At 42.2% G+C, this 18324-nt stretch overlaps 1 protein-coding gene across 1 annotated transcript in view; it reads left to right on the top strand.

The window, feature by feature from the left end:
* The first annotated feature begins 16195 nt into the window (after positions 1-16195).
* The window catches only part of LOC132587194 (left-right determination factor 2-like), a 6981-nt gene continuing 4852 nt past the window's right edge, over positions 16196-18324 (top strand). Inside the window, exons 1-2 of the mRNA XM_060259446.1 lie at positions 16196-16798; positions 17965-18208. Coding sequence (XP_060115429.1) covers positions 16531-16798; positions 17965-18208 — 512 coding nt within the window. The 5' untranslated portion in view covers positions 16196-16530. The remainder of the gene's footprint in view (positions 16799-17964; positions 18209-18324) is intronic.

The following is an 18324-nucleotide window of genomic DNA, read 5'->3' as shown; positions in this document are numbered from 1 at the left end:
TGGCTTTTTCACACATATTGTATGGCACTTGAAGCCCCCACTGCCCTGTCAGCTGGCTTGGAGAATGCATTTAAAGTTAGAGTTGCATTTCTCTCTTTAGATGCATTCTCCCAGCCAAGGCAGCCATTGGCTTAGAGAATGCATTTAAAGTTAAAGTTGCTTTCTTTCCACCTCTTCCTCCATCCCCATCTATTTTCTCCCTCCCTCATGTCTTGCAGCTCTCAAACAACTGACATTCATGTCTTGCGGCTCTCAAACATCTGATGTTCATGACTTGTGGCTATCAAACACCTGATATTTATTCTATGTGACTCTTTTGTTAAGCAAATTTGGCCACCCCTGGTTTAGAGTTTATTTAATCTGATCCAAGCCTGTCCTCAGATGAGGTAGGTATAGGCGGCAATTGGGAGGTAGATGCACCTGTGTGATCAAGCACATTAAATCCAGATGGGAGGTGTGGCTAGGTCAGACCAAATCTCTCATATGATCGCATCCTATGTCTACCCATTTCCCTGATCTTTAAAAAGTTTAGTCTGACATGACTTGTTCTTGAGAAACCCATTCTTTTAAATTGCTCAAGGACGGAGGGACTGATTATTTGTTCTAAAACGTTTCCAGGTACTATAGGTGTTTATGTATTACCCCGATGCCAATGTTAGCCTGCAACTCCCTTCCCTCATCATGCTTCCTGGTTTTTGCCATGTTGCCTTGCAAGAGAAGACTGAGGAAAAGTAGGAATGGAGCAGTTCTGCCCTCTTTTTATCACCTGTTACAATTTCACCTTCCTGTCCCCACAGTGGGCCTACCATGTCCTTGCTCTTTTTACTTTGAATATAAGAAAAGAACCCTTTTTTGTTGCTTTTTAGGATATCTTGCTAGCCTAAGCTCAGCTTTAGCTTTTCTAACTCTCTCTACAAGCACTGGTTATATTTGTTTATATTCATCTTTGGTTATAAGGCCCTGCTTCCATTTCTGATGAGTCTTTTTTTTATTCCTCAATTCTTTAGAAGACTGTTTATGGAGCTACCTTGCTTCTTTAGGCTTCTCCCATTTTTCCTTCTCATAGGAATTGTTTGTGATTGTGCCTTCAATATTTTGCTTTTAAGAAATCCCGCCCCTCTTGAACTAACTTCTTCTTAAGTATTTCTGACCATGCGATTCTACCCAGCATAACTTTAAATTTGTCAAAATTTGCTTTCATAAAGTTCAACCTATATGTCTGACTATGTACAGCTTTTCAATCTCAGTTTCAGAGGAATGTAATGAGTTCTATAAAAATGAAATGCAGGTTCTTTTGCAATAATTTTACATGTGTTGGGGGAGAGCAAGTACAGCTAAGAGACCCTTCCTATAGACCTGTAAGAAAATACAATCCCGCTGATTTCCTTTACTGAATTTGATTTTGTATCTGCATCTAAATCTTGACAACTCATTGGATTGGAGATAATGTTGAGCCATTTAGATGACGATTAGATGATAGAATTAAATGCAGTTTCACACTCTTAAACACATGAAGCTGCTTTATACTGAATCAGACCTTTGACCTATAGAAGTCAGTGCTGACTACTCAGACAGCCGGCAGCTCTCCAGTATCTCAGGCAGAAGTTTTTTGCATCACCTCCTACCTGGTCCCATAACTGGAGATTAGGGTTGCCAAGTCCAATTCAAGAAATATTTGGGGACTTTGGAGCCAGAAGACTTTGGGGGTGGAGCCAGGAGACATTGGGGCGGAGCCAGAAACAAGGGTGTGACAAGCATAACTGAACTCCAAGGGAGTTCTGGCCATCACATTTAAAGGGACAGCACACCTTTTTAAATGTCTTCCTTCCATAGGAAATAATGAAGGATAGGGGCACCTTCTTTTGGGGCTCATAGAATTGGATCCCCTGGTCCAATCGTTTTGAAACTTGGAAGGTACTTTGGGGGGAGGCACTAGATACTATACTGAAAATTTGGTGCCTCTACCTCAAAAAACAGCTCCCCCAGAGCCCCCGAAACCTCCAGATCAATTCTCCATTATACCCTATGAGAATCGATCTCCACATATTGAATAATGAAGTGCTCAGCAGACATTTCCCTCCGCCACCCCCGTTTCTGGCGACTCTGAAGTGAGGGATTGGCCTCTCTACTCACGAGTTGCAGCCAACTTCTTCAAAGTATACACAGACATACCATCCCAAGAGGAAGCCTTTCAATCGGAGACTGAAGCCTCCAGAGGTGCAAAGGCACATGGTCCTCTGGGGGCGGGGCTTCCCCTCGCGGGCCAGCTGACTGGGGACAGGAAGGAGCCTGGGATAGTGGAAGAACCCCTGATGGGACCCGGGGATTGGCAAGTCTACTGGAGATGCCAGGGATTAAATTTGGGACCTTCTGCATATCATACAGATGCTCTGTCACTGAGCCACAGCTCAGCGGAGTGCTAGCAGCCTCCTAGAGTACCTGATAAGATCTTGGAAAAGTCAGGGCTGGATATAAGATCCTGAACTGTGCACCATATGTCGGTTGCCTTTTTCAAGGAAGCAGAATATCTGAAAAACAGAATTTGTATGTAAAATCTGTACCTTTTCTAGGGTGTTAACAGGGATAATAGTCAATTTCCCAGCTATTCTGTTATCATTCCTATATACCAGGGGTGGCTAACAGTAGCTCTCCAGATGTTTTTTTTGCCTACAACTCCCATCAGCCCCAGCCAGCATGGCCAATGGCTGTGGCTGATGGGAGTTGTAGGCAAAAAACATATGGAGAGCTGCCGTTGACCACCCCGCTATATTCTAAATAGCGAAATCCTGGAAACACTTTCCAGGGAATAAGACCAATTGAATAAACCTGAGTAGGATTCTGTTTAGGAGTGATGCTTCATTGGTCCATAGCAAAGACCCTAACCTGCTTTCTTGTGCAAATCTATCAGAAATGTCCATACTTATCTTGCAGAATCTTTTTAATTAGGCTTGAGCCTATCACACTTTCCCTATTAACACATAGGATTTATGGATGAAAGAACATACTGTGATTATGCAGATTTCTTCCTGCAAAGACAAAGGTTTTCCTGACAGTACAGTTAGAAAATTTAAAAAAATGAGTCTTACCTTTACTGACACTACTATCATAAACTGTAAGCACAGCTTTGGACTGAAGCCCTCCTGTTTCATTCTTTGCAGACACGTTAAATCCCTTGTCTGACCTTTTAAATCCACCATGTAGATTCCAATACACATCACACAGAAAGAGCTTCTATAAAATGCCTGCCTTTTCTTGTTTGCATGACAAAAAGAGAATAGCAAATCCAGCAACTCGAGCAGATAATCACCATCCTGTGAAAAGACTTCAATCCACATGTTTTCTTTCAAAATGAGCTTCAGCTGTCTGTTTGCGAATAATTTTATATTACCTGTGGAGCTCATAAATCTGCTTCCAATACACATTTGACAATAAAATGTTTTTGATCTATTAGACTGGACACCAGACATGAGAGAAAAAAGGAGGCTTTCTCTACAAACACTCAGTAAGAAGATCCAAGTGAGAAGCTTTTTCTTGCTATGAGTGAGTGTACAAACCTTTGCTTGCATCACACAGGTTGTTGAGAAGAATGAGCAGGTGATTAACAGTACAGTCCTAAGGAGAATTACACTCTTCTAAATCCATAGAAGTCAATGGGCTTAGAAGAGTAACACTATTTAGGAGAAAACCATGGGCTTCATCAGCACTCTTGAGTATAGTTCTTTTGCTCTCTGATAAACAAACTGGTCAGATGTGTGTGCTTGCTTTGTTCAGGTATGAATTTAGCTAATTACACAAGTTGAAGCTTTGATCAATTTGACCCATGTGGCTATTGCTTTCTAAAAACACTAGGGAAATCCAGTAATGGATCTCCCAGTGTCTCCCAGACCCTTTATCCAGTGTTGGGTATTATATTTGGGGATATGATGTTTGCCCTTCAGCATATACAAAAGTGCTTTGTGCTCTCTTCCCAGAACAGATGACTGTGGAAGCTCTTTGAGTACATGCCCACAAGATTTTTCTATTAGAGTCAAAAGATTATAATGACATATAGAACTCATGAAAGCTCATATCCTGCCACAAATTTTGTCTTTAAGGTGCTACTGGGCTCTTACTCTTTTCCAGCCAGTTTGGTTTAGTGGTTGAGTGTGCAGACTCTTATCTGGGAGAACTGGATTTGATTCCTTACTCCTCCACATGCAGCTGCTGCTGTGATCTTAGCTTAGCTGTTCTGTCAAGAGCAGTTCTCTGAGAGCCCTTTCAGCCCCACCTCCCTCATGGGTGTCTGTTGTGGGGAGAGGGAAAGGGGACTGTAAGACTCGGAGTGAAGTGCAAAGTATAAATCCAATCTCTTCTCTGCTTCTTCTTCTACTATTACTGCTACAGATAGATAAGCTAGAGACAGGGAAGAAGGAAAGTACAGAGGCACCAGGTACTACAGAGTGCTAGCAAATCCTTGCAGAAGCTACATTACTTCTGCAAGAAAGAAACTACTTACCATTTTTATCCAACCATTTTGGCAAGGAGCTCCAAGTGGCAGCCATGGCTCCTACCTCTTCCACCTTCTTACCACACAACAACCCTGTGCTGTAAGAAGGTTTGGCATAAACAAAGTGGCTTGTGGAACATCACCCAAGGGAGCTTCCTAGCAGGAGATTTGAAATCTGGGCCTAATTCAACACCTTAAGCGTTATCCCACACTGGCTCTGGTTTAAATCAAGACTCAGATCTCATACCTTTTTTAAAAAATCCCAGAATACCAATGCATCTAGTGTATATAGATACTTTAATTAAATGTTTCCCATTTGCAGGGTCATGACCCGGTACTGGGCCACGGAAGCCTCACTACCTGGTCATAAGAAAAGCCAAAGCTAGCCCCACCCCCAGTAAAACTAGCTCCACCCCATCTCTGTTTTGTGCAGAGAGGAGCTGGGCTGCCTCTCCTTCATTCTCACCCACTCCCAGTGTTTGAGAGAAAAGTTAGCATCCACTGGCATTTTAGACCCATGAAGTGTTCTTCAAGGTATGAGCTTTCATGTGCCTTGCAGTATGTTCTTTTGGGGAGATTTCCCCGGGAGGCCTGGGCGGCAAAGAAGGTGTGTGTGTTTTTTTCAACCAGGAGGGGTGGGGAGTGGGCATTCCAGTAGCTTTTTTTTTTTTTTACCAAACGACCCCTGGGAAGAATTTTTGCTGGCTGGGGTCATCTGATGGTGAGGAAGGCTTTTTTCCCCCTTTGCCCTTCTTTCTTTCTTTCTTTCTCTTTCTTTCTTTCTTTCTTTCTTTCTTTCTTTCTTTCTTTCTTTCTTTCTTTCTTTCTTTCTTTCTTTCTTTCTTTCTTTCTTTCTTTCTTTCTTTCTTTCTTTCTTTCTTTCTTTCTTTCTTTCTTTCTTTCTTTCTTTCTTTCTTTCTTTCTCCACAAGTGATGCTCTGTCTGTATTCTTGGTGCTGGGAGGGGGGGAGCAACAGTGGGAGGGCTTCTAGTGCCCGGGCCCCACTGGTGGATATTCTGGTGCTTTTTGGGCATTGTATGAGGGAATTTTGGACTGGATAGTCCACTGGCCTGATCCAACATGGCTCCTCTTATGTTTATGTTCTTTCTTTCTATGTCTTTCCTTTCCTTTCCTTTCCTTTCCTTTCCTTTCCTTTCCTTTCCTTTCCTTTCCTTTCCTTTCCTTTCCTTTCCTTCCATTTCATTCTTTCCCTTTCTCTTTCTTTCTTTCCTTCCATTTTTACAGGATGAAACTTTTCTGTTCATCATACTGTTGTTGCAGACATAGGAGCTCTGCCAATGAAAAGTCGGCACCCCAGTTGTAGCCAGGTGGCCTTCTATGAGATTTCTGTGTGAGTGAGTGAGAGTAAGAGGTGTGGGGCAGAAAGAGATTATCGGAGATTACTGCGGTATATCTCAACAGCACAGGAAGAGATGGTACTATGAACTTAGCACCATTTTACTGGTCCTGATACCAAAACTAAACTCCTCCTGTAGATATTAAAAAGGATGAAAGTAATTCACTGGCTAAGTATCTGCACAACAGGTTGCTTTTAAAGGCATGGGAAACAAAGCCAGTAAAAAGCTGCAAGCCCCTCATAAATATCCTTTTTGGGATAACTGCAGAAAAGCTTGTATGAACTTCATATAACTTGAAATTAATTCATTAATTGCAATACAATTCTCTGCTACCTTTCACAGCAATTTCCCCATGTTTCAACCAAAGAAAAGTGAAAAATAGCTGTCGAAAAATTTTCTTGAAACCAAGCAAGCTTGGTTGTAGCTTGAGGCACGGTTCCAGTAGTAGCAGCTGAAGGAAGGGCCTACTAAATGTGTCAGCATATTTTGAGATAGAGCAGGTGCCAGGGCCCAGTGTGAGTGGTACACAGTGCTGGCATTCCTGATGGCAATGGCAACAGTACTCCCAACTGCATACACTGGCGAGTGCTATTGAGAAAGGGATGTGTAGGTGGTGCAGGCAATTGAACATGGGCATTAGGAGTGCTTGCATGCTGGAGAAGAATACACAAACAGATAGGTGCATGCAGGTGTGGGGGTGAAAAGAGAGGACCGCCCACTTTCCACCCCCATTTTGGCTCAGCATGAGTCAGAGAGATTTTTCTAAAAATGAATTTACTTCCAAAGAAGAGGCAGGTTTGGGGGAGTGCCCTGGAAGTGACATCACAGGAAAAGGTGGAATTTTGGTTCAGTGTGCCCTGGAAGTGACATCACTTGACCCTTGACCTGGAAGTGACACCACAGGAAATGACATAATTCCTGTCTCCCAGTTACAGGTCTGAAGGCAGAATCGGGCCGGTTCCGTCACAAGTGACATCATAGGAAAAGGTGGAGTTTTGGTTCAGTGTTCCCCGGAAGTGACATCATTTGGTCCTTGACACCACAGGAAATGAAATAATTCCTGTCTCCCAGCTCCACCCACAAAGTCTCCTGGCTCCACCCCCAAATTTTAGAGGGCCATGAAGGAGAAGTGTAAAAATAACTGGGCCATGGGAAAGAAAAGTTTGGGAAACCCTGCTTTATTTGATGATCCCTCTTACCTTCACTGATTCAGATAGTCTCCAGTGTCACCCCTCTGTTCATTCACACTTGTTTGCCTCACTAACCTGTTAGAGTTCTTTGAGAGGATGAACAAACATGTGGACAAAGGGGACCCAATAGATGTTGTTTACCTTGACTTCCAGAAAGCTTTTGATAAAGTTCCTCTTCAAAGGCTCCTTAGTAAGCTCAAGAGTCATGGAGTAAAAGGACAGGTCCTCTTGTGGATCAAAAACTGGCTAATTAATAGGAAGCAGAGAGTGAGTATAAATGGGCAGTCTTCACAGTGGAGGACAGTAAGCAGTGGGGTGCTGCAGGGCTCAGTGCTGGGTCCCATGCTCTTTAATGTGTTCATTAATGATTTAGAGTTGGGAGTAAGCAGTGAAGTGGCCAAGTTTGCAGATGACACTAAATTGTTCAGGGTAGTGAGCACAAAAGAGGATTGTGAGGCATTCCAAAGGGATCTGTTGAGGCTGGGTGAGTGGGCGTGAACATGGCATATGAGGTTCGATGTGGCCAAGTGCTAAGTAATGCACATTGGGGCCAAGAATTCCAGCTACAAATACAAGTTGATGAGTTGTGAACTAGCAGAGACTGACCAAGAGAGAGATCTTGGGGGCATGGTAGATAACTCACTGAAAAAGTCAATGCAGTGTGCGATTGCAATAAAAAAGGCCAACGCCATGCTGGGAATTATTAGGAAGGGAACTGAAAACAAATCAGCCAGTATCATAATGCCCCTGTATAAATCGATGGTGTGGTCTCATTTGGAATACTGTGTACAATTCTGGTCACCTCAAAAAGGATATTATAGCACTGGAAAAAGTGCAGAGAAGGACAACTAGAATGATTAAAGTTTTGGAACACTTTCCCTATGAAGAAAGGTTAAAATGCTTGGGGCTCTTTAGCTTGGAAAAACATAAACTGCGGGGTGACATGATAGAGGTTTACAAGATTATTCATGGGATGGAGAAAGTAGAGAAAGAAGTACTTTCCTCCCTTTCTCACAATACAAGAACTCGTGGGCATTCAATGAAATTGCTGAGCAGTCAGGTTAAAATGGATAAAAGGAAGTACTTCTTCACCCAAAGGGTTATTAACATGTGGAATTCACTGCCACAGGAGGTGGTGACGGCTACAAGCATAGCCAGCTTCAAGAGGGGATTGGATATGGAGCAGAGGTCCGTCAGTGGCTATTAGCCACAGTATGTATGTATGTATAGGGTTGGGGGTTATGTCATTTCTCTCCTCCAACTGCAGACTTCTGACTCCCCCTCATGCTGTTACTAGGAGTCCTTTGTTCCCAAAGAACAATGCTCCAAGGGGCATTTGGGACTGTAGTAGTGGTGGTGAAGATAGGAAATTCCACTCCACTGGTGGAAATCTCTTCTGTCAGCAGACCTTCTCCATGGGATCAAAATCATAGTAATCTTCTGAGAATGTAATTAATTTAATACACTGGGAGGGTAGCTGTGATTGCTGTATAGAGGAATTTCAGGCATCTATTAAAACTGAAGTAGCTCAAGAAAAATCTGTTTATTAATGGTAAGTCTAATCTGCCTTAAGTCTCAATGAGAAAGGTGGACAATAAATACTGTAAATTAAACAAATAAAAGTGACGTAAGCAGCTAGGTAAAAACAAAGATGTAAAAATTTCCTGTGAATCAGTGAAAAGTAGGATGAGGTCTGCCATGTTTTATGTTTGTGGCATCGTAATTTGTTCTGATGATGTTCAGGGTTTCTGGGAATGAATAACTTTCCAACACTAAACTCCCAGAGGATACTTCCACTAAGAAATACAGCAAGAACTACTTCAAGGAAAGGGATCTAGCCTTGGAGAATGGAGGGTTAGATGCGCTTCTGCAGACTTATTTATTTAAACAATTTATGGATTACTTATTCCCTACAATGTAAGGCTCTAGGTGATGTACAACCATTAAAAACAGAATTAAAACAACAGCAAAAAGAATTGGCTACATGTATCTTGGATGGCATCAGACATTTCTTTATTACACCACTCTGGAATGTGCTGCTGTCTCGCAACTTGACACTACAGTAACAGTGGCAATGCCATGGACCAGAGTACAGACTCCTCATCAAATGAAAAGGCTGAAGAGGGCAGCAGGGCACCTAGCAACACCACGGAGAAGGAGGCAGCTGGGACACCTTTGATGTGTAGGATGATTCCCAAGAGTCTGAACCAGCCTGTTCACCCTGGGAAACAGCCCTGACTCAGACTTGGACAGTGAACCCTCCATCCCAGAGCCTACTGCCATACTAGAGGTTTTCTCCTTCAGCCTCTTTAAACACTGAACCACCTCAGCCCCATCACTGTACTCTCTATTACTGGGCACAGCATCTTTAACTACTACTTGCCTGCCCTGAAAGGAGGAGTCTCTATCTCTACCTCCATTTAAAGTAGCATTTAAAGTCTCTGTTCATCCTCAGCCTTTGCTGGAACAATATCAATGAAACAGTAATGTTGGCCCCATTGCCTCAGCCTTGAACAGGGACAGATGCCTGTGGTGATCCTGGTAGTCCATCTTGAAGGAGGAGGAGGAGGAGGAGGAAGAGATTGGATTTAAACCCTGCCCTTCACTAACCTCGAGATTGGACTACTGTAATTCCCTCTACATGGGGCAGCCCTTGTCACGAACCTGGAAACTACAGCTAGTGCAGAATGCAGTAGCTAGGCTGTTATTGGAACTGCCCAGGTGAAAGCACAAACAGCCGGCACTGCAAGAACTGCACTGGCTGCCAATAGTATACCGGATTCGCTACAAGGTGCTGGTCATTAACTTTAAAGCCCTTTATGGCCGAGGACCTGTCTGTCCCCACATGTTCCCCAGAGGGTACTAAGATCGGGAACTCAACATCTCTTAGTGATCCTCGGGCCAAGAGAGGCAAGACTGATGACTACTAGGGATCATGTTTTCTCAGTAGCAGCCCCCTACTGGTGGAATCAGCTGCCAGAAGAGGTTAGGGCCTTGCAGGACCTCATGCAGTTCTGCAAGGCATGTAAGACCATACTCTTCCAGCTTGCTTTCAGCTGACCCTTGAGACCTATAACAGCAGGAGGAATCCAGGAAATATTGACGCCTCTCTCTCTCGGCTTGACTTCGCGAACGAAGATTTAAGAAAGGTGCAGTAGTCCACATCTGCTGCAGGCTCGCTGGTGGCTGACAAGACCAGTGCGGGACAGGCAGGTCCGGCCACAGTGGCTGCAGGGAAAAGTCTGATTTGGGGTTGGTGCTGTAGCAGTGCGATTCTTCCTCAATCTCCTTTTGTCCTCAAGACCAGCTATGCGTGCGTTCTCAAAGGAAGAGACAGCCTGGTGGATGGTGTGCCTCCATGCTTTGCGATCTGAGGCTAGGTCAGACCACTGGTGATGGTTGATGCAACAGGTGCCAAGGGATTTCTTCAAGGAGTCCTTGTACCTCTTCTTTGGTGCCCCTCTATTTCGATGGCCGGTGGAAAGTTCACCATACAGGGCAATCTTGGGAAGGAGGTGGTTTTCCATCCTGGAAATATGCCCTGCCCAGCACAGCTGTGTCTTCAACAGCAGTGCCTCGATGCTTGTAACCTCCTCTCGCTTGAGGACTTCAGTGTTGGTCACAAAGTCACTCCAGAGGATGTTGAGGATGGTGCAAAGGCAGCGCTGATGAAAGCGCTCGAGGAGTCGCAGGTGATGACGGTATAAAACCCACGATTCGGAGCCAAACATGAGGGTTGTCATCACAACCGCTTCATAAACATTGATCTTTGTGCCTTTTTTCAGATGCCTATTGCGCCACACTCTTTTTATTGACGCCAGGGTAACTGGATAATACCAAAAATGTTATTAGCACCAAATGTTTTAAATTGTTTTATTAACTGACTGGTTTTATTACTAATGTGAGATTAGATTTTATTATTATTGTTATTATGACCAATGTTGTAAGCCGCCCTGAGCCTGCCTTGGCAGGGAGGGCGGGGTATAAATTTAATAAACTGAACTAAACCAAAGGAGTCTCAGAGTGGCTTACAATCTCCTTTCCCTTCTCCTCCCCACAACAGACACCCTGTGAGTTGGGTGGAGCTGAGAGAGCTCTGATAGAAATTGCTCTTTTGAGGAACAGCTCTGCAAGAATTTGTGACTGACTTAAGGTCACATCAGCAAGTGCATGTGGAGAAGTGGGGAATCAAACCAGGTTCTCCCAGATGAGAGTTTGCACACTTAACCACCACAGCAAACTGGCTCTACACCAAATTGTAGTACTTTAATACAATTACCAGACAAATAAATTGAGCAAATAACCCTTTCTTACATTAAGCTGGGATCATGAGACCCAGTATAGCAACTGGAAGGGATAATACTGGCATAAAGAGAAGCTGAAGCAATGGCTTGTTCCATGTGGACCACTGCTTCTGCTTCATGGCTTGCGGTGTCTCATGTCATCTGGCAGTGCAGGAAGAAGCTGTGTTGCAGTTGCTCCAGCTGCACCAGCCTTATAATGTGAGAAGAGGGCCTTTGAGTCATTCTTATTATTACAAACCATGAGATGACAGAACCCTGGAATATAAGACTTTAGATGGGATGTGGTAATTGCCAACCTCTAGGTGGTAGCTTGAGATCTCCTGCCCTTATAACTGATCTCCAGGCAACAGTTATCAGTTGACCTGGAGAAAATGGCGGCTGTGGAGAGTGGACTGTATGGCATTATACACCATTGAAGTCCTTCCCTTCCCCAAACCCTACCCTCTTCAGGTGCCACCCCCAAACTCTCAAGATATTTCTCAACCTGGAGCTGGCAAACCTTCATATATGTGTGTGGGGGGTAAGTTGTTGAATTCTTCATATTAAATTTAAAAATACTCTACATGAAGAAAACTGCCATGCCAGTGAGGAATGAATAATTTAGCCAATGTGCTGGTTTAGAACACTCTTTTCAGTTAAAAAAAATGTCTTCAGCATGGCTAACAACCAATTTTAAAAAGTGCCACAAGGAGCTGCTCATTAATACAAACCTTTCCAACTCTCCCTTCCACCAACCCCTGAGAACACCATAGAGCTGATGCTGGAGGTCATAGAGGATGTGTGGACAAAAAGCCATGTGACCTGGTGCTGTAATGAACAGGGAGCCAGGCAAAATCTCCCCTACCTTACTCTTATATCAATAAAGTCTCTTGCATCACTGGAAGCACTACTGGTGGTAAAAATCAACAAGTCTTGTGGTACATTAGAGTCTTTTAAAATCCCAGAATACATTTCTGAAAACTAAAATCCACTTCTTCACATACTTTAGTGGAAAGAATCTGAAGGAATGGACTATAGTCAATTAAAACCTACACTGGAATCTTAAAAAAAGGTTAGTCTTTTATATGCCTTATGAATAGGGTTCCCAGTCTTCCACCAGGGACAGTGTTTCTCCTGGGTTGGTGCCCCCCCAGCCTGCTGGCACAGAGCTGGCCCCTGGGGGATCCCTGCCCACAAAGAGTTCCATTGCGCACAACATTCCTGACACAATGACAGCAAGTAATGTCATTGCACCAAGCACGCTGAGTAAAGAGCACTCTAGAAATTTGGGTAAAAACTCTATGGCAACCCTACTTACGAATCATGTTTATTTTTGCAGCAACAGACTAACTCCTCTGGAATGATGGCTGGTAGTAGAGGAAGACTCCTCACTTCAGTGCTTTAGGCCATATGGCTTTGGTAGAAGGAGCCAGTCAGGAACAGAATCTAAACCACAATTAACAACAACTTTGGGAAAGCAAAATTGTTTTCATTGGCACCAATTGAGGGTTTCTGGGAAAGTTATTCCAAAACTGTGATGGCAACACAGTTATCCCTATCTTACCCCTGAAGGCATGAGCCCCTGGAAAGAATCTTCTGCAGAGAAAGATCTCAGAGAATATTTTTATTTGGGGAAGCAATGAAAAGAGTAACACCCCCCCCCCCCAAAATAAGCCTGAAGTGATACTGCCTAGAAATCTATCATGTATTATGTAGAATGTTGTTTATCTAGTCACCTTGAATCTCTGGAAAAAGGGGAGGTATAAAGATTTTAATGAATAAACTTAATGTGATTGGGTTGAAATATTCATAAACAAAATAATGAATACAAATCTGCTGAAAGAAATTTTGAATTCAGTTTCAATTTTTTTATGGTTTATCATAGCAAGGCTAAAGGCACCTAGATGCACTCTCTTGTCAGATTTCATCTTAGTTTGTTTTTATCTTTTAACAAATCTGTACTTGTTTCCCTTATTTATCTTCATAGAATTATGGCTTTTTAAAATTCTTAATAAATATTGAGTTTCTATGAATAAATCTGATCCTGGTTGCAAAATTAATATAGATGTGATTGAGATGGGACTGTGAATCAGTTTGGCTCCAAGAATGTGAAAATAAAGGATTATATCCCTGAAATACAAATCCTTGACAGTGATATATCTCTAGTACTATTCTTTCATAATACATATAGCTTCATATGGTTGATATTGCCTACACATGCCTCACAGGAAAATTAGTCAAGGATGCATTGATTGTATATGTAAGATACATCCCAGTTATCTGGAGTGGAAAGTGGGGGGGGGGGGGGAATTAGTATTTAAAAAGCAAAGCAAATGTGAGACCTAGGGGGAGGAATCCTGAAAGTCTCATAATTTTATCATGAGCTCGGACTCTAATTTAGTTTTAATTTTTATTAATTTAGATATTTTAACTGGTTCCAGTTCTCTCCCACATTTTACAAAGTCCAAGTTTGTTTAATTCAGACGTGGATCTAAAGTTTATAATTAATAGTACAATCCTAAACACCTTTCTAAGCCCATTGACTTGAATCCACCTAGAAGGGTGTTACTTTAGGACAGGGGTGGGGAACCTTTTTTCTGCCAAGGGCCATATGGATATTTATAACATCATTTGCGGGCCATAAAAAATTATCAACTTAAAAAAACAGTGCTCCACCAAGGGAGAATGATTCAGGCTGGCAAAATTAATAAAAATAATTGTTTTTCTATTTGAAGTCATGTGGGGAGAGCCTAATCTGGCGTGCACACACACACACACAGCCCGCTGCCCTAGGCAAATGCATAGGTCCAGGGTTTTTTTGTAGAAAAAGCCCAGCAGGAACTCAGTAGCATATTAGACCACATCCCCTGATATTAACATATTACATCACACACTCATTAGCATATTAGGCCATACCAGCTGGGATAATCAAGTGCAAACTGAACTGTGGCAGTAACTTTTCCAGGCCCTGCAGCAATTCTGGCTGGCCAGCCAGGCCCCAGGGAGGCTGCCGCACAGTACATCTGGACCCTGTGATCCCTGCCTGGCCCTGGGGAGGCTGCTGCACAGTGCGGCTGGGCCCCACAATCCTTGCTGGCCAGCCAGGCCCCAGGGAGGCTGCCACATGGCTCGGGTCAGCCCAGAAATCCCCAAGGGCCACACCAAGTGACCTTGAGGGCCGCATACGGCCCTCAGGACAGAAGTTCCCCAACCCTGCTTTAGGATTACCAGACGCTCTCTGAACTGATCTCAGTACTGTTGTCATGATGATCCAATGTTAAAGTAGCTTTGATGTATATATGGAGTTTCATGTGAGCAGAAGTTGCCTAATTCACTTCATTCTTGGAGAAATGCAATATGATTTTGTCTGTGAGCTTTCCCCAGTACCGAAGTACATATCAGAATCACTGCATGCAGCAAGCACTCTGGAGCTGCTTGATCATGGCTATAACAAACGCATGCAGCAATCTAATAGGATCAAGGAATCTGGTCCCAATTAAGGGATGGGATCTAATCTTCCCTCCCCCCAAAAAACTTTTTTTTTAATTATATGAAGATAAATTCTCTGCATTTGCAGAGTTACTGCTTTTCATTCTTAACGAATATGACATTAAAAATAAACAAGGACATCAATATTAAAAATATAGCCAGCTATGACAAAACATACCCAGATAAAAAATGTGTCCTGAACACGGGAATTTTCCATTGTGCACACTGATATTATGATAGAACTGGAAATGAACTGGGGATTCAATTTTCAGTGTCCTTGCTCTTGAAGCAAAAATGCTTCTGAGTTTTTATGAATGCAAATACCGTTGTGACAAACAGAATTAAAAATTTAATCCTCTGAGGAAGGAAAGTCTATTTATTTTTGTTTGGTTCTTCTGTAAATTCAGTCTTACTTGTTACTTGGAGCTGCTACAGTAATGGAATATTTTAGATTTTATGCCTAAAAATAGCATAAGCACATTTCTAGTATCAATGTATACAATGCAATTCAAAATAAACCTTATATAAAGTTGCAAGCCATCATTTTAAAAAAACCCTATGAAAATACTTAAAAAATGGATAAACTTGTAGATTTTTAGGAACGGTAGTTTTAATTTCTCTGTTGTTTGGTGGCTTTCTAAGTGAGCCCATCAATATCCTCAAAACTTGTGCAGAGTATGCTGCTTTGTGGTAAGGTTTTTAATATTAATCCTACAAGGGACAGGACCTTCTCTGTTGTGGTACCTCAACTCTGGAACAACTTTCCCTCAGAAGTTTGCCTGGTAACAATATTCTGAATTTCTAGTGACAGATAAAATTCTTCTCTGTTCCATTGACCTTCTGTAGTGATTCAGATGGCAGTTCGTTGATTATATTGCTTACTAGTCTCTTTTTCTGTTATATTTAATTTTTATTGGAATTTTAGCAACATGCTGCTAAACTGGACAGCAAAGGATTTGTTGTGATTAGTTGTATTCTGCTATCTGTGGGTTGTAATGGTTACAGTATTGGACTAGGATCTGGAACACCCAGGTTTGAAATCACTCTGACATGAAGCTTGGGACAGCCAATCACACACTCTCCACTTAATCTACCTCACAGGGTTGTTGTAAGGGAGATGGTGGAAAGGAGAATGATGTAAGCTGCTTTGGTGCTATTGGGGTATAAATGAAGTAAATAAATAAATGGCTATATTTTATACTTTTAAACTATCATTGCATTTTATATTTACTTGGAGCTTTTGTTCATTTTTAAGAGTCTATAAACTAAATGATTATTTTTATTAATAACAACTGAACCATTCATCTCCAGCTTCCTACCTATGTACTAATTGCAGGGGGGGGCGGGAACAGTCACTTCAGTATTACAGCATACACATGTTTTCTTGGAGATTGCCTCTGTTTAGGAAAACATGCACTAAATGAAACAGGCCAGAGATATGTGATGCTATTGGGATCAAATTGAGAGTCTTGCTAATTTTTCCTGTATTAAGTTCACTAAATATTGGAAGGTGTCACTATAGCTTCTTCATATCAAAGGGAATGTAACACTTTGCCTCACCTCCACTTGTGGAATTTGCTATGCCAGTGGGATCAGGCTTGGTATATAAAGCTACCACGTTAGATCTTTTCCCCATTCGGGCAGCTTGCAGCCTTGCAGAACAATCTCTTCTCCACTTGAGAGATTTAGGTGCGCTTTTCTGAAGTCAGTTGATAAGCCAAGGATGGCTCTGAGTCTTCGCTGGGCAGTAACTTGCTCCTTTTTCATAGCTACCACTGTCAGTGGATTTACCCAGAAAGAACTCAAACAGATTTTATTGGAAAGGCTCGGACTTCCTGAAGTTCCAGCTCTTCGCAGGACAGACCTGGAGAAACTCATCATCCCAGAGCATGTAAGAAATAAATACATGTCCATGCTAAAGCAGCACCACATCAAACGAAGAGCCTTACCAAGTCTAGCCGGGATCTTGAGAGGGATTCCTGGCAATGCAGGTAAACTTTATTGCTATTCTTTAGTGTAACAATCAAAACCACAATTTGAAATTGGCTGCTATGTCTGCTTTGCAATATTACCAATTAGAAAGTGTGGTGAATATAATTCAAATTGCAGAGATAGATAGCTGAGAAATGTAGATCTAAATCAGCCCCTAAAAGTGGAATATGCGTCTGGACTATTTTATACATATGCTTGTGGTGGTATGGAAATGTTGATAGCCTTGTTTACCAATTAAAGCATGATAAGAGAGATTCCAGAGATCAGAACCCTTTTTGAATAAATGATTTTATATATTGTTAATTTAAATTGCAATGTTTCTGTAGATAACCATCCATTGGAAATACAGTTTTTTTTCTAGATCAATTAATATCGCTTCACAGATATGCCACACAATCCTAAATGTGTTTACTTACAAATAAATCTTGCTGAGTCCAAGGGGAGACTACGAAATAAAGGTGTGTAGGATCCACAACCCTGCAGACCAAATCCAATGTAGGGTGGCAAGTCTCACTAAATTCAATGGGACTTATATATGTCTGCAATGGACTGCAGCCCTTTATCTGCTTGTGTGATGGCCTCAATTGCATAGGAAACCAGCTGTTTCTGGGCTGCCATGAGATGAAGTATATTGTGTTCCCAACTGTCTCTGGGACTTTTTTCTCTAAACCAAAATATAATTCCTTATATGCAGGTAACAAAGTCTACACTTGTCCCATATGTTTTGTGTGCATGTCTGTACGGAGCAGCAGAGGATGGACAATGAGATTTTGGTGTGCACTGAATACCATCTGCCCACTCTTCAGAATTCATTTCTTATAAAATTAAACATTTTCTATTTCTGAGCTTCATCTAATGTTGAACTATGACTAGAGAGGTTTTTCTAAACTAGAACTTATTTCTTTTATTTGCAAAATGGCCACCTGTCTTTACACAAATATCAGTGTTCCTAAATTGGAAACAATTTTTTAAAGCTACCTTTTCTTTTCTGCTAAGCTACATGTGAAGGAGATCCAGTGGTACATTAGAAAACAGAAAGGTAACATCTGCCCCAAGAACCAAGCAATATGTGTAGTGATACTAACCTAAACAAGCACCTTCTTTTAGTGGAAGACGAAAATGGTAAAGAAATTGAAGTATTTCTTCTGTTCCGCATTGCATGCAGATATTTCAGGAGAAGTTCTCTATTCAGACACCACCCGCCAGAAGCTGATCTTCGACATGGAGGGCAGGATACCAGAAAACAGTGAAGTTACCATGGCTGAGCTGAAGCTTTTCAAAAAGCCACTGGAATGGGCACAGCTGCCCAGGCGTCAGTCTCAGAGGCCAGTCACAAATGCCAGGGTGAGCGTGTACTGGGTGCAGCCTCAAGAGAATGGCATCAACCGAACTTCTTTGATTGATTCCAGGTAGGAAGAGTAGATCTCACAGGCCTCTCACAAAAGCTGTGCTTAAATGAGACTTTGCTCAGCAGGGTCATTTTGGGTTTGGGGGAAGAGGGAAGATTCAAAACAAAATTTAAAAA

The sequence above is a fragment of the Heteronotia binoei genome, chromosome 1, assembly GCF_032191835.1.
Source record: "Heteronotia binoei isolate CCM8104 ecotype False Entrance Well chromosome 1, APGP_CSIRO_Hbin_v1, whole genome shotgun sequence".
Taxonomy (NCBI): domain Eukaryota; kingdom Metazoa; phylum Chordata; class Lepidosauria; order Squamata; family Gekkonidae; genus Heteronotia; species Heteronotia binoei.
Note: the sequence above shows the minus strand (reverse complement) of the source record. Positions and strands in the feature narration are given on the sequence as shown.